Raw genomic sequence first — 17,870 nt, forward strand, 5'->3', positions numbered from 1 at the left:
TCTAAATAATTACATTGTAACAATTATAACATTATAACATTCATCTTCAGTGATCGTATGCTCCTTTAAGGGGTCATCAAGCTTTTTCATTGTTATTGTTTTAATTTAACAAATAGCACTGAACATGTCTTATTCTGCCTTTATTTTACATGACATACATTCACTTGCCTCTTTATTAGGTACACCTAACTGGTACCAGGTTGAACTCCCTTGTGATTTCAGAACTGCCGTAATCCTCCTGGCACAGATTCAACAAGCTACTGGAAATATTCCAACAGATTTTGATCCGTATTGACATGATAGCATCACACAGTTGCTGCAAATTGGTTGGCTGCACATTCATGATGCAAATCTCCCGTTCCACCCCCCCCCAAAGCATCCCATCCCAAAGGTGCTCTATTGGATTGAGTTCTGGTGACTTCAAGGCCAGTTGAGTACAGAAAACTCATTGTCATGTTCAAGAAACGAGTCTGTGTGTGGTGTGGTCTTCTGCTGCTGTAGCCCATCCACCTCTAGGTTGGATGTGTTGTTCGTTTAGAGATGCTCTTCTGCGTACCTCAGTTGTAACGAGTGGTTATTTGAGTTACTGTTGTCTTTCTGCTCGAACCAGTCTGGCCATTCTGCTCTGACCTCTGGCATTTATGCCCACAGAACTGCCGCTCACTTGATATATTTCTTTTTCTTTTTCGAACCATTCTGTCTGTACCCCTGGAGATGGTTGTGTTTGAAAAACCCAGTAGATCAGTTTCTAAATTAGTCAGACCAGCCCGTCTGGCACCAACAGCAGTGGCACATTTAAAGTTACTTCCTCATTCTGATGATTTGATCTGCAGCAGATTGTCTTGACCATGTCTACATGGCTAAGTGCATTGAGCTGCTGCGATTGTGATTGGCTGATTAGAAATGTGCGTTAACGAGCAGTTGGACAGGTGTACCTAATAAAGTGGCCAGTGAATGTATTTATTCTGAAGCTTTGAAATCATTGCAGTACCATTGGAATGTAAAATTGCTATAACAAGACATTACACATTTGAATATTCATATAGCAGCTGCATGGTCTTGCACAATCTCTGCAGAGGTTATAGGCTGGCCAACATGTGATCAGCGCAGGTGGTGCAGGTGTGCTCAATTATTTTGGAACAAACGGGACATCTGGGTCCAGTCAAAAATCTGCATAGACTACCTTTAGATGGCATATTTTCATCTTAATAATTCATACAGCAAAGTCCCTTTGTCACTAATAACTAATGCAATGTTTTGGTAGGGAAACACTAGTGTTTGATGTTTGCTCTTGTAAGATGTTAACCAGGAGGAAAATTGCTTTTCTAAAGATATCTCTTTTTTTCCGCCACTAAAACAGCTTTTTAGCAGTTGCAATCACGTAGCTATCGAACACAAGGGGGAATGAGATGGGCAGGTTCCAGCAACCATCTGTTTGAACAAAAAGCATATCCACCTTTTCATCCAAAGCCGTAATTTACATCTCCTGCTTTTAAAGCACACATGATCCGATCTAATTAAGAATTGAGGGAAGCTCTGGACTTTGCTTTTGTGTAGCTGTGAAGTGGATAATTGCTGTGTTTCTTTAAAAGCATCTGCTGGGGGCCCCGGTGAAAATAAAATCCTGAACGTTTCGGTGCTGGTTTAATATTCATTAAGAAAGCAATTAGCAGATTGCTAAGAGTAAAACCTTTCTGCCACTGATATTAGCAGAACACCCATACGTTCCTGTGTTGTCTGACAACTAATTAAAAATAGCAGCGTAGCTTACTTAACTTCATTTTTACAGTTGCATAGAAGTAGTCTAGGTGTTTTATTTTATTATATATATATATATATATATATATATATATATATATATATATATATATATATATATATATATATATATATATATATATATATATTTTTTTTAACTGGGATTCTCTCAAACTAGTGTAGCCGGCAACCATTGGTCAGTGTTGATGTGGGTTCTACTGGCACTACTTATAACTACTTATTATTTTTTTATATACTATTATAGTAATATTAATAATGTTATATTTAGTTTTAAATATTGTTCCAGTGATTGTAAATATTTTGATGATGCTTTAATTTATTTGTATTCCATTTTTAATTGTAATACTTAAGTTGACTTTCATTATTTCATTTATTTTCTTTTCAACTTAGTCCCTTTATTAATCTGGGGTTGTCACAACGGAATGAACCGCCAATTTATCCAGCATACATTTTAGAAATAATTATTAGTGTTTAGCACTGTATGTCTGAAATTTCATTCATAGTGGTCTTAAAAAGTCTTATTTTTAACTTGATGAAACTTGTAGAAACCCTGTATATTAGATGTTAGTATGAGTGTGTTAATCTTAAAGGGTACCAAAACACATTTTTTGAGCTGCTGACAGTCATATATGTCTCCCATGCTGCTAAAAAACACCAATAGGACACACATATTTCACAAAAACAGTGAAAATTGGTTGTTTTTGCATTATTTCGAGCAAAATTCGTTCTTTCAGTTTGAAACTAATTTTTGAAGCTGCGTCATGGGGGTTAGGTCCTTGCGTTTATTCCAGCATGTAGACTGGCTGTTTTTACAATGTGAAGCGCTTGAGTGGAAGTGGAAGTGGAAGAACGAGAATTGTTTGGTGACAGGTCATCAATGTTGTGTTTATATATATGTGCTGCAACAAAAATGTTATTTTCATTTCCCCGCTATGAGAGTGCAGCTAGACTCACATGTGAACTACAGTGCATGCAACATTTTTAGCCGAGAGCTTTTGGCATCTGGAAATGTTATGTATAATGGCAAAGTTTTTATTATTATTACTATTATTAGTTCCTATTATCAGCAGTCCTCTTTCAGTTTTTTAAAGACATACCTTAGTCAAAATGATTTAGTTTGATTTAGTTGATTTAGTTAGTAATTTTACAGTACATTAATATCACTACAATAGTATAGACTGAATGATCCACTGTAAATGCTGCTCTCTGAATGTAAACACCACAATCAAACTATTACCGTCGTGTAGAATTTTTGCCGCATTTTGTGACAGGATAGTCTATACACACACAGCTTTCAGACGCTACATACCGAGTGCATCTAAGTTCTAGAATTTTTATTTTTTTTATTTGTTTATGTCCCGTTCGCCGTGCGGTATCAAACATTTCACTCAAACAACACTCTTCCAGCAGTTCCTTGCATCCAATATCTCGTTTGTCATGTCAATGTAAAAGTGCCAATAATGCAGTTAAAGTTGACAAATTAATAATTTGGCAAATAATTTGATTACTGATGTCCATGTCACCACAGTCACTGTCTTTCTCCCCTGCTTCTGTGTCAGTTTTGCCTCTGTGAAAATCATTGCGTGCCCAAACGTAAACTCACATTTTTAAGCAAAACCTTCCCTCTTTCCCACCCCTGTCACTCCTACCTAAATAGAGCTAGACTCACCCACTTTCCTGACTTTTTTTAAACTAGACGTGTGGAAACACCTTGCTGAGACAGAGGGTTTTTCATGGCCCTTTTAAGACCCTGTTTACACTAGTTTTAAAACCTAGTTTTAGAATGAATGAATTTTAGAAATAGTGTTTCACCCAGCAATTCTGAACAACTCTCCGTCTACACCACACCACTGAAAGCGCACATCACGTGACCACACTCACACTCTGGCATGCGCTGCAGCATATCTAGCCAGATGAGAGCTGTGCTTGTCGGCCTGTTCATCAAGGATCTACCGCTGGATCCAATCTCACTTTATTTGTTAAATGTGATTAACTCATCTTGTTGACTATATGTAACGACATATTTCCCGACTTTTGTCTTCTGAATCTATTACTTGTTCCTAGGTAACGTGTTTTGGCTGAGTGCAAAGATAAGTTCATAATTAATGTAACCACGTAGCCTACTTTCTGTATATACACTGAATGCTTGCCTTTATTTCCTATAATGTATAAACTTATGGTAAGTTATACTTTTATTCATTATTGATTATTAAAACTGATATTCAGCAATAGAGAGGGTATGTTTCATATTTTCAATGAAAATTAAAGGAGGCAGTAATTTTATAGGCTCCGTTATGTTAAATATGCATGAAGATGACGCTCATATATGCAGCAGGATGCCTCAACATTTCTGCTGCCTGTTAAGTTGGTAATATCAAGATGAAAATAGCAGTCCCTTATATCATGTTTTCATTTTATTGTTAAGAAAGTGAAACTATGTACGTATCCAGGATGATGTGAATGAGGTTAAAAAAGTAAAGCAAAGTCTGAACTAACAAGGAGAGGATGCAGGACTGAACTGTATGTAGGCTACTTATTATTGCGGTAAAACCCACAATCAGAATCAGGCAAATGTCTGCAGCCAATCCTCCGTTTTCAGATGTATCCGTTTTCCCCAATCCACACTGAGACAGAGCAGCAGTGTTTTATAATGACGACCTCTTCAGTGTTTCCAAAATGCTCTGTTTTCGTGGTTTGAAAAGTCTGGCGTAGTGTGGATGGATGGCATAATCCTAGCAAAACCTATGCGCTTTAAAACGAAAAATGCATTAGTGTAAATGGCGCCTAAGTATATCTATTATCTAGTTTGCTCCAAAACAGTGACAAAATGTAAAAGATATAGAAAATATAAAATTTATACTGTATAAACACCCAAAGCTTGCAGTTTGCCACTTAAAAGGATCAACATTTTTTTTTCCACATTACCACATACTTTAGTTACTCATCAAATCTGGATCAAACGCACTCGATTATTTGACGTGCTCTGCCCTTTTTACAAAGCTTCTCAGTTGCTTTTCATTTGAGGCGCTAGAGTTCAACCACTCTCACTGGTAGAGCTGTGAAAAAAGGAACGCTATTTTTTTAATTTTTTATTTTTTTAATTGGAGGAGCTACTTTGTCCAAACCTCTCATTCTTATTTCAGTTTAGATTACATCAACCATTGAATAAAAAAAAAAAAAAAAATGAAAATAAAAATCACCTTTCAAAGCCCTTCACAGGACCTTTAAAACTACATTTCAAGAGTTCACACTTAGCTGATGATTGGTAATAAGCTAGTTTGGCATGCTGTCCCGGGAGAGAGCCCCGAGCTCAAAAGATCCTCGAGCCCAGAGCTCCCTTCCGTTGCAGGGCGAGAGGGGAGTTTGACTCGGGTAGATCTCGAGGACCCCCCCCCTCCTACTGCGTAAGGATTGCTAAGAGGATGTGTTGCTGACGGAATTGAATTTGGTGCTAATTTGGTTTAGTCAATTTACTTAGTCTCATGTTTTTGGGGGTGTGGGAGGAAGCCGGAGGACCCGGGGAAAACCCAAGCAAGCACGGGGAGAACATGAACTCCGCACGAAAATGCTGACCGGTTGGGTGGATACCCGAGTCGGAGGCATTTTTTGCTGTGAGGCCGCAATGCTAGCCACTGGGCCGCCGTACTGCCCTGTAGAAAAGAGGAGGAGACGGGGTGGAAGGGGGGATTCTTCAAAACGAAGATGACTAAAGGTAGGGTGTTTGGTTATTTATACTGGGTTAGGAATAGCGTGATTGGTGGTTCATTCATTAGCTTGACTCGGGGCCAGCTGTGTCATTCATAAGCACGTGATCCTCTTGAAATTAGTTTATGAATAAACTTCACTCAATTCCACTGCTATGTTTGGCACATACTTTAACTACATGTACAGTAGTTGTGATCATGACTGAATCAAAACAAACATTCTACTTGAATAATTGTAAACATAGTTTGTAAAATTAATCTGGTAGGAAGAATGCTTATTTTTTTTTTTTAGTAAAATTACAAGATGGGAAGGAAGCAGAACACAAAACAGCATTTTGGCTGTTAAACAACAAAGTGCTCAGTCTCTGATTTATGAGGAGCTGCTTTTAACCACTTTTACCCTGCGCTACGTGGATAAGCTTATTTTCTACAGTCTTACACAAGGCTTTCTTAAGGATCTTTATTTAAGGCACACAGCTGGGCTCTTTTCTTCTTCAAAATATAACTCTCTGAGAATAAAAGTATCAACCTCAGAAGATGAGCTTTATATACACAGCCGGGCACACGCTGCAGCTCGGAGCATTCTTTTGCCACAAAGAAAAATTGCGACTGAACTTAATTTGAGCTCGCTGATAGATGTGAACGAGCTCTTCCCAACAGACACCTCTATGAGCAAGGCCTTTTAATCAATCTCTTCTAGCAGACACTTTTCAATGACAATTAAGGCACATATTCATTATACTTCCAAAAGGTTTAATTAATTTCCTGTATACGTTAGCTTAAGGTCGTATTAGCACTAAATGCTGTGTTACACTGAATGGTAAGATCAGAAGGAACTTGGCTTACCTAGATAAGAGCCTACTTAAATGTGTGTTTAGTGTGTTTTGTTCATGTTATACAGAATTTTCTATACAATGTTGAATATTACTCTGACATCTTTTGACTGGATACGAGTTTCCGCAGTCACATAAACATTTTTTTTTTTTGGTACTCATCTATACTTCAGTCTATTTATATATACTTATGTCCATCCATCCATCCATCCATCCATCCATCCATCCATCCATCCATCCATCCATCCATCCATCCAACCATCTATACTTTTTTCCACCCAATTAGCTTTACATGTGGTGGCTATCTACCCATGGGTGGCTGTCTATCCATCATTTTTTTTTCTAAATCCATCCATACATACAGACATGTATTCATCCATCCATAAATCCATCCATCATCCACCCATTTAGCTATACCTATGCACACATTTATTTATATCCATCTATGTATTTGTTCACACAATTAGCTTTACCTGTCCACCTATCTATTCATCCATCTATTTTTTTCAGAATCCCTCCATCCAACCATGCATTCATCCATACATGTAAACATCCATTCATATATCCATTGATCCATTTATAGATCCATTCATTCATTCATTCATTCATTCATTCATTCATTCATTCATTCATTCATTCATTCATTCATCCATCTATTCACTTGTCCACTTAATTAGCTATACCTAATTATATCTATCCATCTATATTTCTCGAAATCCCTCCCTCCATCTATCCATGAGTAGATACATATATACATGTATACATCCATTCAAACATCCATCCATCCACCCCATTTGTTTGTTCAATCATTTAACAATACCTGTCCACCTATCTATCAATCTATTTTTTTCCTTAAAATCCCTTTATCTATCCATGCATACATCCATATATATATACATCCATTTAAATATCCATCAATCCATTTATTGATCCATCCATCCATCCATCAATTCAGCCATCCATCCATTCGTCCACCCAATTAGCTATACATGTCACCTATTTATCCATCTATTTTATTCTCTGCATCTATCATCCATACATGCATACACTCATTCATCCATCCATCCATTCATTTATTCATTTGTTCACCCAATTAGCTATATCTTTCCACCTAACTGTCTATATATTTTTTCTTTAACATCATCCATCTATCCATCCATCCATCAATCCATCTATCCATAAATCCATTTATACATCATTCTGTCCAACCAATTGACTATACCTGTCCACCTGTTTATCTATCTATTTTTCTCTAAATCCCTCCCTCCATCTATCCATGCGTAGATACATACATACAAGTATACATTCATTCATATATCCATCAATCTATCTTTTGATCCATCCATCCATCCATCCATCTATTCATTTGTCCAATCAATTAGCTTTACCTGTCCATCTATCTATCTATCTATCTATCTATCTATCTATCTATCTATCTATCTATCTATCTATCTATCTATCTATCTATCTATCTATCTATCTATCTATCTATCTATCTATCTATCTATCTATCTATCTATCCATTTTTCTCAATATCCCTCAATCCATCCATGCATCCATCCATTTATACATCGATTCATATGTCCATTGATCCATTTATTGAGCCATCAATGGTCTATTCGTCCACCCAATTAGCTATGCCTGTCCACCTAACTGTCCATTTTTTTCTCTAATTTCATCCATCCGTCTATACATGTATCCATACGTACATACCTACAATTAGCTCTGTTTTGGTATTTATACATAATTCTGTCCATCTGACTTTTCACCAATCCACCCATCCACCCGGCAATCCATTCATGCATTTCCTTCTGTCCATTTACTCTTGTGTCTAATTAAATAAATATTTTCCATCTCTTTTTCTCCAAATCTATCCATCCGTTCATATACACATACATACAATTTGATATGTTTTGGTCCATATGTCCATTGAGAAATTTGTCTATTCGTTTTTTTTTTTTTGTCCGTCCATCCAGCTATTTATTTACCATATTTGGCCCTATCATACACCCGGCGCAGTGTGGTGCAAGGCGTGGCGCAGTAGTCTTTTGGTAGTTTCAGCTTGGCGCAAGAGTCGTTTTGAAGCGTTACGCTACGCTGTTTAAATAGCAAATGCATTAGCGCTCATTTGTGCGCCCATAGGCGTTCTGGTCTAAAAAGGAAGGCGTTCTGAGGCGGACCGCTGGCGCTTTGCTATTTTGAGAAACTATAATAGATTTATCATTAGACCAAATCTAACCCGGTAACTCGGAAGGCTTTTTCAGTTCATTTATAACAATTTGCTTTTGTATAATGTTATTATTATTAGCAGTATTATTTATTATAGCCATATTTATATTTGTTTTATTAAAAACAAGCTTAGATTTGCCCACCTGTCAGGTTTTAGACCATATGGGGCACAGCATGTGTTTTAGGATATAACTCAGGTTTTTGAGCACATTTTGCTATTATTATTCATTTATTCGTTTGCTGGAAATTAGAACTGAATTTAGAAATAGTTTTGAAACGAATATTTTTGCTTAACAAACAAAAGTATTTATTTATAGACTAATTGATGTCTGTGCGTAAAGGTTTCCCTATCCAAGAGCGAAAGTGAAAGGGATCCATTATCTCTCATTCTCACACAGTAGATGCTCTGTTTAACAGTTTTCTGTTAATAAAAAACTGTTAACTGTTAACTGTTTGCTTGTGAAATGGTCATTTTTTCCACTTAGACTTACTTTGCGTCCTGTAAATAGCGAATGCGCTCTTGGCGCGACGCAGCTGGCTCTTAAAGGGAATGGGAGATGAGACTCTAATTGGTTTATTCTCAAAACACACCTATAACTCATTAAGAAAATAAACTCAACCCTTTTAGACCATGCGCCATGGCGCAAGGCAGATTTCCCGTCCTTAAATTAGCAAAAACGCGTCCTGACATGCCCTGAAAGCATTTGCACCCTGCGTTTTGCGCTCTGCGCATGGACCGTCAAAATAGAGCCCATTAACTATACATATCTACCATTCTACTAATCTATTGAGTCTGTCGATCCATCCATCCATCCATCCATTCATCCATTCATCCATTCAATTAGTTACATGTCCACAAACATATTTGTCTATTTTCTCTAAATAAATCCAGTTACATGTCCACCTATCCATCTATCAATCTACTTTTCTCTAAATGTATCTATCCATATATGCATACATCCATTCATGCATACACCCATTGATATATTCATCTATCCATCCATACACACATACTTAAATTAGCTGTATGTTTTGGTATCTATAAATCATTCTGGCCATCTGTCAATTCTCCAGTCCACCCATCCATCCACCCACCCACCTTTCCATTCATCCATCCATCCATCCATCCATTTGTTATTGTTGTGTGATTGATTGTATTGATTGTGATTAATTGTGTGACCCCCTTGAAAATGAGATCACTAGGGGTTAGTCCTAATAAATTAATAAATAAATAAATAAGATCAGTTTTGATCCATATGTCCATCCATAAAGCCATCTGTCCATCAATCCAGCCATTTTTCTATTAATTTGTCAATCAAATTAATCCTTATGGATGAAGGAATGAATAAATAAATAAGACCAGTTTTGGTCCATTTGTCCATGCATCCATACAGCCTTTTGTCTATTCATTTGTCCATCCGTCCATCCATTCAGCCATTTGTCCATCCAATTAAGTATACATATAATTAACTACCCCTCTATCAATCTTTTTTTCTCCAAGTTCATCCATCTGTCTATCCATCTGTTCAGTTATTTACATGGCCACCAATCTATTCATCTATTTTCTTAAAAAAAAACAGTTGCCCATCCATCCATCCATCCATCCATCCATCCATCCATCCATCCATCCATCCATCCATCCATCCAATTATTTACATGTTCATCAATCTATTCATGTATTTTCTCTTAATAAACCATCTATCTGTCTGTCCATCCATCCTACCTCTAAATCTATCTGTCCATTCATCCACACATAAATGTAATTTGTCCTTTTTAACCATCAATCTTGTGGGTCTATTATTGAGACATTCATAGTCTGTCAATACCAGCTTAACTTTTCATGTGCTTTCTATTTCACTTTCAGTTGCTATTCAATGCGAAATCAAGAAATGATTTGAAATTTTAAAAAAGCAACAGTTCAATTTTGAATGATGCACCACCCTTGAAAACGCATGCATTTACTGAGATGCAGCACATTACAGGAAATCAAATACCTGGCTCTGCTCACCTTTTCATCATTTTTGTATTCATAATAGCACACATACAGTACAGTTTTTCATTCAGATGCATAAAGAAATGGGTTCAGAGAGTTCTTGTCCCCTCCAGCTGTCCTCTGATGTGAAAAGAAAGCATAAACCTATTTTGATATGCCTCTCTCTATTCCTCCATCCTTTTGGAGAAGCTGGCCAAGGTGTTACTCCGAGCTGTCAGTGGTAAATTGACTTTCCGTGGCATCCTGTCAGAAGGATGTGTGGTCAGAATCATCACTGATAATAGTTCATGCCCAGATCCACCTTTTATAGATTGTTAGCTGTTAATGTACAAGTATTTGCTTCTCACATGACTTGGCTTTAATAGAGGTATAATCTATATGCAAGCCATAGAAAAACCTATTGACATGCTTATGCAGGCAGAGGGAGCAGCATTATGTAGATTTGGTTAAAAGGTCACAAGAGAAAAGAAAAAGCTTTAGCAGAAGTGACTGGATGCCTGTTTTAGAATCAATCGCTGTGCTTTAATGCGCATGAGGTTTGGCAAGCAGAACTTCTCCTTGGGATGACCCAGTTTCCCAGAGTTTTACAGTAATTCACTCTTAAAGAGATAGCTCACTCCAAAACGAAAACTCGCATGACTTTCTCATCCTTATTGTGTTCCTGTGATCCTTTAGCTTCCACTGAACACGAAAAAAGAAAGATCTCAATGATTTACAAAATTGAATAGCAGCAAAAGTGCCCTATATAATGAGTGCAATAAAAAAAGAACAAGTAATTTTCTAATGTTCTGGTGAAACTTATAGGTGCAAGTGAAAATGGAAAGGTTGACTTCATAATTTTTTCTTTGTTTTATATTTGGTTGTGTTCAGTTAGGTATAGAGAAGGTTTTTTTTCTTATTTTTTTCTTTTTTTTTTCTAAATGCTATTTTCAAAACAAACAAACTCTTCCTGGCCACTTTATTAGGTACACCTGTCCAACTACTCATTAAAGCAAATTTCTAATCAACCAATCATCAATCAACCATGTAGACATGGTCAAGACGATCTTCTGCATTTAACCGAGCATCGGAATGGGGAAGAAAGGTGATTTAAATGACTTTGAACATGGCAAGGTTGTTGGTGCCAGATGGGCTAGTCTAAGTATTTCAGAAAGTGCTGATCAACTGTGATTTTCATGCACAACCATCTCAAGAGTTTACAGAGAATGGTCAGAAAAAGAGAAAATATCCAGTAGGGCAGTTATGTAGGTGCAAGTGCCTTGTTGAAGACAAAGAAGAATGACAAGACTGGTTTGAACTAATAGAAAGCCAACAGTAACTCAAATAACCACTCGTTAGAACTGAGGTATGCAGAAGAGCCTCTCTGAATGCACAACATGTCAAACCTTGAGGCTGATGGGCTACAGTAGCAGAAGACCAAACCAGGTGCCACTGCTGTCAGTTAAAAACAGGAAACTGAGGCTACACTTCCCAAAGGCTTACCAAAATTGGACAATGGAAGAATGGAAATGCCTGGTCTGGAGTCTCGATTTCTGCTGCAACATTCGGATGGTAAGGTCAGAATTTGACATCAACAACATGAAAGCATGAAACCATCCTGCCTTGTATCAACAGCTCAGGCTGGTGGTGGTGGGAGACACTTTGGGACCATTATTACTAATTGAGCAACGTGTCATAGCCACAGCCTACCTGAGTATTTTTACTGACCATGTCTTACCCACTCTTCTGATGGCTACTTTCAGCAGGATAACGTGGCATGTCATAAAGTGCAAATCATATTAAACTGGTTTCTTGAACATGACTATGAGTTCACTGTACTCAAATGGCCTCCATAGTCACCAGATTCCAATCCAATAGAGCACCTTTTGGATGTGGTGGAACGAAAAATAGACAAATCTGCAGAAACTGCGTGATGCTATCATGTTAATATGGACCAAAATCTCTGAGGAATATTTCCAGTACCTTGTTGAATCTATGCCACAATGGATTATGGCAGGTCTGAATGCAAAAGGGGGTTCGACCCAAGACTAGTAAGATTTTTTTTTTTTTTATAAAGTGGCCAGTGAGTGCAGCATTAACCCTTTTTTAGTGACTAGATTTTAGGGTTGTCACAATACAATTCGGTATTGAAATGTAAAAATTGTCCATCTCCTGCGAACAATCTAGTGTCCCTGTATCTGTGGTTATGCTCAGTAAACAATGGTAAGTGGGGGTGAACTGATGACCCTCACATCCAAACACAGTCATCTCTGTTGAGCAATGCACACAATAGCAAATCAGCTGTGTTTAAGAATGTGCTAAAAGCACTCAAATGTTAATGTGAAAAGGTCATTTTTAAAATGTCAGTACTGATTAGAACCGAATTCCAGTATTGTGACAACTCTACCATGTTTGGATGATGTTTTGAAACTTTCAGCACATTTTTTACTTTGAAAGTGTCTTCAAACATACAGAAAGCATTGTAGTGCCATGCTGGGCATATGTTGAATGTGTGTGATATATTCAAACAAACTCTAGTCTTTTGATGTTATATGTCAGCCCTGTATAACAACAAATTTAAATTGCCATCTTCCTTCACTACAACCTCTGATCAAATAAAACAAAGCAGCTTGATCGTTGTGCCAAGTTCCTTCATTTGTGATGCACTAAAAGGTTGAGAATTTAAATAAATAACGACATAAAGTTTATTTTTATATATATACTATGCATAGATGAATCTCTTTTCAAAGAATAGCTCACTTTTTATTGTTAATTAATTTATTGTTTCTTTTAAAAAAATAATGTGTCTTGCCTTTTTTTCTTTAAAACCACATGTGCCAAAAATATTCCTGTATCCTTGACCCAACGGTACATCTACCAGCATGAATGATTCATACAGCCAAAGTAGCTTCAAGCATTCAGTTTCTTTCCTTCCAGGAAATGTGTTAGCTTTTATGGCCATGCATTTCACTGTAGCATTTTGCCCAAGGTTGTGAGATGGATGCTAATTCACGGTCGTCCCCAGCACCCAGACTAATTAAACACACCTAACAGCTGCGAATGAAGAGATATCACAATGGGTGTGGAATCTAAACATTAGCAAAGACAAATTAGCCTGGTTTGTTTCCACTTCTCCCAGTGCTTTCTCTCTTTCACGTCAAAAAGAATCAACTGTTTGTCTGACCATAAAGTCATCTCCTCTGATATATCTGTCTGCCTTCATAAATGGGATTTCTGAGGCTCAGAAGAACGCTGCGCACAAACACTTTGAATTTTGGATATCCCACTGCTTTAGAGACTGCTTTGGGAATACAAGGCCCATAAACAGTGCGACTTCTGACAGATGAAGGAAAGATTTTCTCTTTTATCGTGACAAAGGCATCCTGCGGTGCAGTACAGCTGAGGTTTCTGCAGTCATATTTTTTGTTATTCTGGAACCTAAAGCATACGGCAGGTCCATGGAGATGAAGGCCATTGATTGTTCCATTAAACAATACAATAAATATAAAGCAACAATATTTTGCATGAGCCCCAGCAATAAAATCATTATAGACCGGTACTTAACAACATGAAAAATGCGTCACTGTAATAAATTTTAAAAGTACATTTAAACAAAAAAAAAGTTTTTAAACCAATTTATTGAGAGGTTGGTCATCTTAGATCTTTAGAAATAGAAAGGTAATACATTTAACTTGTTAGCCAGCACTCGCTTTTGGGGAGTCACGCCTACCTAACTTTAAATAGTAAGAGTTCTTGACTCCAGTAAGCTACAAACACAAATTAGGTGTCATTGGAAAGAAGACACTTTGGGTTTTAGTGTGGTCCAATTTCATGTTTAGAAAAATTTAAAAAGTTATATTAGTTCCAGATTTGGCTTTAGTATTTACTAATCTAAAGTATGTACAAACATAGGTTATATCACATCCTATAGAATCTATGATTGGAAGAGAGATTTGTAAGGAATGCTCATTTATGCTGGACACTGTATATCACTGGATATGCAATTGCACCACACAAACCCTGCTACAACAGGTTGCTATCTTGAACTTTCAATTCTCATAGTAAGAAGTCATCTTACCTGTACACCAAGGTGTCATCTACTGAGCTGTTGTACTGAATCTGATACATCCTGATTCCAGGGAAGTGTTGTTGCGAAGGCCACCTGATGAGTGCAGAATTTGCACTAAGCTCAGCAAGTACCACTTTCCTTTCCTGAGACCTAGTCTCATTGCTGACGGATGAAGTCGACTTAGCAGAGGTTAATATATCAGATGGTCCTGGATCAGGTTCTCGGATCCGGTTTGTGCTGTTAGCTAAGTGTGGCAGAGGGCTGACTACCAGCTCCACTGTGCCTGTAGACTCCCCTGCGGCATTAGATGCGATGCAAGTGAAGATTCCTGTATCCTTTAGAGAAGTGATGTTGATCTCTAAACTCCCATTGCTAAAGCTTAAAGTACGAGAGGTGTTAGCAATCAGTCGGCCCTCAGGAGAGATCCAGTGAACATCCGGGTCTGGGTCCCCATTGGCCTTGCATTTCAGGCTAGTCGGTTGGCCCTCCATAGCAAAGGTTTTGGGAGATTTCCTTGTAATCACAGGAGGATCACAGATAAACTCCTCCTCTGGGATAGTCCAGAAGTACTTTGCTGTGAGATCAGGAGGGGATGCACAAGTTTCCAGGTCATCCTCTCGTGTTAATCTCCTTAGCCAGAGTAGCTCACAGTTACAATGTAAAGGGTTTCCACCAAAACTGAGGACGAGGGAAGAAAGGGGGGACCCCTTTGACTTGGCATAAACTGGTATCCTAAGGAACAATGGGTCTGGGGGGATTTTCTTCAGCTTGTTGGATGTCATATCCAATCGGGCTAGTTTGTGTAGATTCGAGAAAATTCCTAGAGGGACGTGGTCTATAAGGTTATGGTCCATGTTGAGAGTGTTCACATTGGTAAGACGTCCTATAGTATCCCAAGGGATATCCACAAGATTATTGTATGAAAGATCCAAGTCCTCGAGAGTCCCCAAAAAGTCGTCAAATGCATGTGGGGAGATGTTGTGCAGTTGATTGTTGGCAAGGATAAGGTGCCGTAGGTTGGTGAGTCCTCTGAAGTGGTCATCCGTGATGACACTCAGCCGGTTGCTGTCCAGGTGGAGCGCGCGTAACCGCTTAAGATCAGCAAAAGTGTAAGGCATAATCTGGCTGATGGTATTGCGAGAGAGAGTCAAGTGCAGAAGACTGGTCATGTTTGCGAAATCCCTTCTTTTTACCGCTGTGATAAAGTTCTCAGTGAGACGCAGCTCCACTGTGCGGCGGTCGATGACTGTTGGCACAAAAAGCAAGCCGGTCTTGGCACATAGGATAGCTAGAGATGGCGACAGGTTCTGGCACATGCAACGCTTGGGGCACAGCTGCCCTGACGCAGACACAGCCAGTAACAGCAGGGAGAAGATCAGCCACTCCATCTCTCAGGGCAACTGCAAGATAAGCAAACACAGATGTAAACTTGAACATTCAAAGCCAATGGCATTATAAAATACACTGCCACTGTATTAGATAAACAGCCCTAAACAACAACATGATGTTGACAGTTGCCTAGAGTCAGTGGACTGCAGTTTGCAAAGTATTCTGTAAAGTCACTACTGGTGACCAGTTTTAACTTTCATAATCTGTTTGGCCTCTTGCTGATTTCAAGGCTCTTTTAATACCTTGAAAATCTGCCTAATGTTAAAGCGTACTTTGTATATATATATATATATATATATATATATATATATATATATATATATATATATATATATATATATATATATATATATATAACTTTGATTTTAAAGTATTTTACTACAATGTGTTTTGGCTGTGGCCAAATTGCCTGCAAACACGTTTAGTCTAGTCAAAGTCTTTCAAAACTTTCTTGAATGTTTCTCCACAGACTATGGGCAAAACAGAATACAATAGACATCAGAAACAATGCTACGTATGTGGATACCAACTGCATTTCCAAAATAGTGTTTTAGAAAGTTATTTCTGTCACTGTGTATCAAAATGTACTAGAAACTGATGTCAAAAGTAAAAATCCTCGTGCCAAGGTAAAGGCAGAGAATGACTGTTCCTTGTTATGGCTACACAGTAATGTAGAATCAACTCATTATAAGGAAGATTGTGTGGGGATGATGTAAGGTGGCAGAAATATGTAACCTCTTGAAACTGCATTAAATGTCCTAGTCCACACTGCAACAATACAAATACTGCATGTTTTCCCATATTCAGTGCCAGCGCAAATATTAGAAGAAAAATAAGAGAGCTATACAATAATTGACACTTATTTAATAGCGTTTTCTCATTTTACAGATAGCATTCATTCTGTACTGTCTTTTCTTTATTAATACAGTAGGAATACGATTGAGATTAATCATAGTGTATTTTAAATGATACGGAAACCAATCTGTCCTGCTAAAACAAAGCTGTTGGAATGTCTTTGTCTTGCTGAGATGCCTCTGACAAACTCTTTTAAAGATTGATAGCTGTTATTGTGTGGTTATGCTATGACACCGTAAAGCTGCCCCTATTGTTGACAGTATTTATGACATAATTATTGCCGCTGCGGCTGTTGGGTTTACAGCATAATGGTCCGTATGAAATTCATTATAGGTTATTAAATGTTTCTTAATGTGTGATTTCAACATGAATTTTTGTATTATTCCTTTTTAACTCTGTTAGCAAATCAGAAAAATGTGATGAGGAGAAATCACTGTGCCTTTAAGAAAGTAAATACATCAAAAACTAAATATTATGCACTAAATATACTAAAATATGCACCAAAATGATTATTCTGAGTTGAAACTGAAACTGAAAATTCTAGATGCAGTGGGCTGAAAATTGAAACCAAAAAAGGCTTTTTAATAATCATCTATTATTTTATTGAATAACATAAAAAGTTATTTTGTAAGACGTTTTAAATGTAATTCAGTAACTTAAATTCAAAACTTAAATAGCTTAAACACTGATATATAAAAAAAAACACACTCAAACCAATAAAAAAAAAATAAAATAAATTTTGACTGTAGGAGTTGAGAGGCATTATTTTATTTATAAATGTCCTGTTGTCATGTTATTTTTGAGCAGACTGCTTTTCTGGTGTGCATGTTCAGTACATGCTTTACAAAGTGGAATATTGAGCTGTTTGAACTTTGACTTGTGCAAGCTAGTTGATAGTTGATGGATGGTGGGCAATGGATCTCCCTTGCGGGGCACAAGCCATTGAAAGTAATAGGTTTCATAGCATAATGCTTTCTGTGTTTGATTTGAAAGACACTTTAGACCACATCGTGACTATGGATGGAGGGAGAGTAAAAAAC

General features: G+C 37.5%; 1 protein-coding gene across 2 annotated transcripts in view; it reads right to left on the reverse strand.

The window, feature by feature from the left end:
- Positions 1-17,870, reverse strand: part of zgc:172282 — a 269,591-nt gene that overhangs the window by 94,473 nt on the left and 157,248 nt on the right. For both annotated transcript variants that reach the window (XM_087282218.1, NM_001113649.1), the window contains 1 exon segment: positions 14,596-15,986. In XM_087282218.1, coding sequence (XP_087138344.1) covers positions 14,596-15,974 — 1,379 coding nt within the window. In that variant the 5' untranslated portion in view covers positions 15,975-15,986.

Source organism: Danio rerio, chromosome 15 (genome assembly GCF_052040795.2).
Source record: "Danio rerio strain M-AB ecotype USA chromosome 15, GRCz13ab, whole genome shotgun sequence".
Lineage (NCBI taxonomy): Eukaryota > Metazoa > Chordata > Actinopteri > Cypriniformes > Danionidae > Danio > Danio rerio.